Source organism: Protopterus annectens, chromosome 12.part0 (assembly GCF_019279795.1).
Source record: "Protopterus annectens isolate FY-2018-M chromosome 12.part0, PAN1.0, whole genome shotgun sequence".
NCBI classification, from domain to species: Eukaryota; Metazoa; Chordata; order Ceratodontiformes; family Protopteridae; genus Protopterus; species Protopterus annectens.
Genome location: NC_056746.1, coordinates 1,119,440,588 through 1,119,447,000, shown reverse-complemented (window position 1 = coordinate 1,119,447,000; position 6,413 = coordinate 1,119,440,588). Strand labels below are relative to the sequence as shown.

Sequence of the window (6,413 nt, the reverse complement as noted above, 5' to 3'; positions counted from 1 at the left end):
AGGACAAGCATCGTCTGTAAGGATGCACGCTCTAGCAGTATCCTGACATCATACGAAGAATTTGGCCGTTGTATTGTATTTATTTCCTGATATGTTCAGCACCTGGGGGTACGTAAGTCTCGAAAATTGACAGAAGCACTTAAAATGATAAAGTACTCTGCACGCGATCATCTATGAAGTAAAAAATTGGTTCTGGGTCCCAGCTCACACTTTACAGCACAGCTATGTACTGATGCAAAGAAAATTTGTTAAGAGCAAAATACCAAACACACATAAAAGAACAGTTATTGGGATCACGCTGGTAATTCACGCTAGCCCAAATTACGTTCTAGTACAGACGAAAAAAAACAAAAACTAATCTACACGTACTTCACCCATTTAACTGAAATCGTCCTTCCGTTTTTGTTTGGTTATGTCATGTCCACATAGTGTTCTCAGACTAAGGCAACCAGACCTAAAAGAACTAAGAACCTTTGTTGAGCTGCTAGGTTTCTGCATCGGAGTTTATGGAGCAGAACACAGACATTTCCTGTTAGTTTGGGTGGCCTACACGTGGAAATTGGGAGATAACAGGAGGACGATAATGTGATATGTGTTTGTCATTAGATCAGAAACAGTATTGCTAACTTTTGAGGATAGCTCAGTTCCGATATAGTTGTTCATCAGCGATAGTGGAAGTGTTGGACTTGCATGTTTGCAATGGTTACTGATCTAGATTTAATTAGGACTATTACTGAAGAAGATGAGGTCCCAGGAGATTCCGAATCCGGAGAAGAAGAGGAGGTGAGGTTTTGTTCTGTTGAAGTACCTAATAACGTTTATGATTTCTTCCAGTATGATATACTTTTCATGTTGCATATGTAATAGGTTTTGTACCGTCGTATTTCATGGGTACTTACATGCAGTGAATTTGTTACCGTGTGCATTAGGTTATTGCATTGTATTCTGTTATAGTTATTTTTTTACATTTGTTATTTTGGAATGTGTAACTTGAAATGATGATTTTCAGTAGAGCCCAATAAAAAAGTTATAATGACAGTACAGTACAGTAACTTTTTAGTTATATTGTTACTTAGGACGAGGAATTAAGTGATCTGTTGTACAATTATGTACCAAATTAAATATTGTAGCAGATGGGGATGCCCAGATAACGATACATTATATAATATAGAGCATTCATACAGTATTTACAAATGTTGCAATGAGAGTGAAATAAGGACCATGCAGGGTGAGCTACCCGTTATCACGAATCTACATCACATTGAAGTCGGCCTTCTGGAGAAGATAAAACATAATAGTGAACTAATAGAGTGAAAATTGTAAATATAAATTACAGAAAAATAACAGTGGTTGGAAGGGTTATATTAAGTAGATTAACTGAATTATGGGTAGATGGTGACTCATCTGTAACTGTTGAGCATTACTCAGTGATAAAGTGGTGTTTCCTACTTCAGGAGCCACCATCAGATATAGGTATTCTATGTTATGCTTGTTGTAGTTTGTATTGTAGGGCATTGAGTAATATAGTAAATAGGTGACTAAAATGTTAGGGAGAGCTTGTCTTTAGAAATCTCCATTGATTAAATTCAGAACCATGGCTGACCTCCTAATAGGTATTTTAATTAATTCTTTGATCAATATCCTCTTGTAATTTTTTTGTCTGAGAATGTTAATCTGAATTGTGGTCTAAAGGACTCTGAAGGGCAGAAAAAGTCAGTCATTTTTTCTGACCAGTGTTCTCACGGTCACGGACTTGGCTTATGATGACATGGGATAAGTGAGTCCCATATGTCATCTGACATGCATATGGAGTAGAAGTTTTTTATTTTCTTGTTTTTTTCCAGAGATGAGAAGAAACATTTTAGTCGCAGTTTTTTTGTGGATCACAGTTTTCATTAAGGATTCTGAGCTACAGGAAATACCTCTTTCTGAACAAGAAGTAAATATGGTGTAGACATTTTTAATGTGGATAATTTTGAGGCACCCTTGACTTGTTTGTTGTAACGGTTAATGGTTCAGCACAGGATACTAAGCCATTAAAATGCAGTCCATGTAAAATAAAACATCTTCAATAACACTGGGGAAATCAAATTATATCATCAAGCCACTTCATTGATTCACAGCATGATGATACTTCAGAAAGATCAATCTCTATAAAGCATACACAAAAGCAACACCTCACATAATACTAACGTCTTTGCAAGATCTTGGAAGTAATGAGTGTATCCAAGTAATATATCAGTCTAACAGCATTAACAATAATATTAACCCACACAATGAAATAGCACAGTGGCATTTCATACATTCAGACACAAGTATATATACATTAGCTGACCTGATGGGTAGAGGATCTGCAGTACTGCCGAATTCAGCCACCAGTCATGCAGGCAGTCCTTTGCAGTAACAGCTCAAGATCTGAACAACCTGCAGGAACTGAAACATCCTGCAGTAATACTGAGCATGGCTTCCTCCGAGAACTAGTTCACTTCTACTTAAAAGGTCACACGACATGCATAACAAAGAAGAGAAACCATAGCTACTAACATTAAAACACACAGCTCTTTACATGGACTGTCCCAACACACTTCCCGAACTTAAGGACCCTGTTCCCCTTGTACTCCTTTACGTGTATATACGAGCTCCATCGTCATACAGCAGTGACCAGAGTAGCAGAAAAACATCAAACAGCTACAGTCAGCATATAAAAGTTCAATTAAACTTCAAGGCATTCTACAAGCAATTCATTGGACTATTCCTTAAAAGGAACAATTGCCAGAATATGATTCTGTGAATAGCTTAACTTCTTTTGTAGTTTGATTCCTAGCTACCTTGTTGGGTTGGGTTATTATGATGTCACGTTCATTAATCCTTTGAAATATTCAAAGATCTTTGCTCCTTGAACTTTGGGAGTTTGCTGAGGTAGTCATTATTAGATCCTTAAACAGAACAACTTTTAGTCCAGTTTCAAACCCTCTATTTCTTCAGTTGTAGAGAAGGAAATGGCCTTTTAGGTTTGGTTTCAGGAAAAGTTTCTGTATGAAAGATGGCTTTATTTTATTTATTTTGCCTTTGTTTAGCAGGATTGTCCAGCTGTGTTTACTCTTAGCTAAAATCCTTTTCAGTTGTTGTCCAGGGAGGAATGCTTCTCAGTTTTTGTAAAAAAAAAAAATCAAGACTGTACTCAGAATGACTGTGTACAATGGTCAACATGTATTTAGAGTGCATGATGTTTTAAACAGTGTGCAAAAATGTTCAGAATATATAAATGTTTAATCAGTGTCTATATATTTACAAGTATATCACTAATGTATATATCTCACAGTGATATTGTTAAAATCCCTCACAAATGCCTTATAAATAGATAAAATCCTGATAACAGGACAATGTGCTCAGCCAGGGATCTGTTTAATTTTGAAAATGTTGTTCATCATACTCCTTCACAAAGGGGGTTTATCCACCAAACCCTCCAATTACAGGCCAATAGCTAGACCATCACCCTTATCAACAGTACTACAGAAATGTGTACACAATTAGCTTTCTTTGTAACTCACAATTCATGTTCCACTCCCCCTGAGAGCTACTACTTTTCCCCCAAATCACTATCTCAAGAAAAAAAAACAATTTAAAATCCTCTGTCTTAATATTACATGCATTAAATCCACTTCTCATAGCAAATTATTAAGGAAGATAGTAGATGTTAATCTTGAATTTGAACTGCATATACAAAATTGTGTAAGAAATTCACCAAAAAATAAGGATGCTTTACGGAGACAAAAACTTTCCCTCCAGTGCAACTAAAACTATACTTGCCACTATTTACCTCCTCCCCTTTGTATTTTATGTATCCACAAAAACCTAAAAAGAAAAAGTAAAAAGTCATAGATATTGAACCTTTTGAGCCCCCCCAAGTCTGTCTGTGTTAGAGTGAAGCCTTCTAGCTTATCAGTTGGAGTGATACACTCCATCTACCACAAGAGGAGTGGTTACTGGCCCAGAAAGTGAAGTTTATTGGCCGTTTGGGCAGTTTTTTCCATCTCTTTCAATTCCTGGTTTAAAAGCCCACATTTGCGGTTGTTTCTCACCTTTCCAGTAATTAGTCTAGTCTAGTCCAGATACAGATTTGCTGTATCCAGGACTGTTTGTAGATTCTGAGCGGTGCCAAAGTCTGCTGTTCAATTTTTTCCGTAGACCTGCTAGTTCTTTCCTCTCCTGCACTTTTACTAGCTTATCAGTCTAGCACTTTGCCAGACTTCTTGTAGCAATTATTGTAGCACACAAAAGTGCTACCAGCACTAAACATTCTACAAGGAAACTGCTCCAGTACTTATTATTAATACCCACCCATCCAGACATGTCTAAAGGTCAGTTCCCTGTGCTTTCTCCTATTAACTTGGATATCCTGAGGCAATGTAGCAGCTGCCTCATGTACACTGACAGCCTTCTCCTCTTACCTCCCAACACTCAGACTTGCGAGAGATGCACTTGTATATCCAAGTTGGAAGCCACACACACTCCAGCCAAGACTGGAATAGCTGGTCAAGAGGAGAAGGTCAACACTTGCACCACATCACATAGCCCTCCAGAACACACACCAGCACTGCCTTCACATAAAAACACAAACCACACACCCACCTTTGCGGAGGCTTTCAATAAAAATCTACCCAAACAGCAGAGACCTCCAAGGCAGAAACGCACTCGACCACCACAACACTAATCACAATAACTCTCCTAAACAGTGTGCAATTCAACCAAAGCCTCTAAGGCAGAACAACATGCCCAACACACTAGTCATAGGTGACTCGATAGTGAGGCACACTGTCCCACTCGCAAGGTTGAATTAGGAGAAAGTAATAGTCATTTGCCTGTCAGGTGCCACGATCCGCCACATAACGCACGCACTCAGGTCCCTCAGCAACAGGTGCAAGTATGATTCTGTCATTGTGCATGTGGGAGTGAATAGCCTGAGAAGTACCTCCTTGGATTACATGAAAAGAGACATGGAGGAGCTCGCAGATTATGTTGCCCAGGTGGGTATGACCCTAGCCCTGAGCAGCATCCTACCATCACCCAGAATGATACAACAGTACAAGCAGAAAATGATCGATTTCAACAATTGGCTAAGTTTCTGGTGTCATTCTGAGGGGATCCAGTACCTGTCTGCCTGGGATGACATGATTAACAGACCTGAATGCTTTGCCAGAGATACCCCTGGGCTTCCAGTTACTGGCCAAGGCTCTTCCCACCCCTATAGTGCCTTTTTTAGGAGGTGTTCCAGAGACCAAGTTACCACTGTAACAGCTACAAACAAATGCAATCTGAGGGTCATGCTAGTCAACGCTAGTAGTCTAAATCTGAAAATGCATTTGCTCAAAGCACTCCTTAAAATGGAGAACATCGATATTTGTTCTGTAGCAGAGACCTGGTTCAATGCAGCAGAATGCACCCCTGCACTACCAGGCTATAAATCTTTCCACACCTTTCGGCCCCAAAACTTGAACCGAAGCTCCAAAGGCGGTGGTGTTTCCATATTCATAAAGGGTGCGCATGCGCACACCTCCAGACTGGTAGCCCAACATAGCGCATCAGAGATACTTCAGGTGCAGCTAACAATTGGGTAAGACAGCAATTCAGGTTGTAGCCCGCTATAGGTCCCCAGCAATGTCCCAAGACTCACACTCCCCATTCCTAAGCACATTGGAGAATATTAGGGTCCAACCTAACACTCTCATACTGGACAACTTCAACTACCCCTCCATTAACTGGGAAAACTACTCATGTACCAATACACTTGCGCAACGTTTCCTGGAATTCATTAATTCAAATGCCCTGGACCAGCTCGTTCTTACCCCCACTAGAGGTAGCAGCATCCTTGACCTGGTCATTACTAACATGGGCGACCATTGCTCTGTACCAGTAGTTAACTCCTGCCTGGTTAGATCCGACCGGTGGCTAACTTCGTGGCACCCATGCAAATAGTTGCATGACCACTGAATCATACAATAATGCACTGTACAAACACGTACACAAATGCATGGACCTCGCCATACCCAGTAGAACCAAGACGCTCTGGCTTCATATTTTTGGAGGAATCTGGTGGTCCCCTGTCGTAAACAAACTCTACAACAGAAGGAGGAAACTGATGCGGAATAAGGTGAAGTCCCAAGACTGGAAAAGCTCCCTTATCAGCTTCAACAGAAAGTTGAGATCCCTCATCAAATCCTATAAAGCTAGCTATGAAAACAGAATTGCAGCAGATAGTAAAGACAACCACAAGGCCTTCTATAGTTATGTAAAGAATCTCCATGGCAATACCCAGATTTGCTCTGAGCTACTGCACGATGGTACCTCCTATACCGAGCGAACAGATATTGCCAATATACTGGCCTACAGATTCAGTGCCAACTTTACCCCTC

General features: G+C 40.0%; 2 protein-coding genes across 2 annotated transcripts in view; one reads left to right on the top strand and one right to left on the bottom strand.

The window, feature by feature from the left end:
* The window catches only part of ZNFX1 (zinc finger NFX1-type containing 1), a 359,279-nt gene extending 358,845 nt beyond the window's left edge, over positions 1 to 434 (bottom strand). The window contains exon 1 of the mRNA XM_044090129.1: positions 370 to 434. The gene's annotated coding sequence lies outside the window, so the exon portion shown is untranslated. The remainder of the gene's footprint in view (positions 1 to 369) is intronic.
* Positions 435 to 553: 119 nt separating this feature from the next.
* The window catches only part of DDX27 (DEAD-box helicase 27), a 409,290-nt gene continuing 403,430 nt past the window's right edge, over positions 554 to 6,413 (top strand). The window contains exon 1 of the mRNA XM_044090130.1: positions 554 to 783. Coding sequence (XP_043946065.1) covers positions 691 to 783 — 93 coding nt within the window. The 5' untranslated portion in view covers positions 554 to 690. The remainder of the gene's footprint in view (positions 784 to 6,413) is intronic.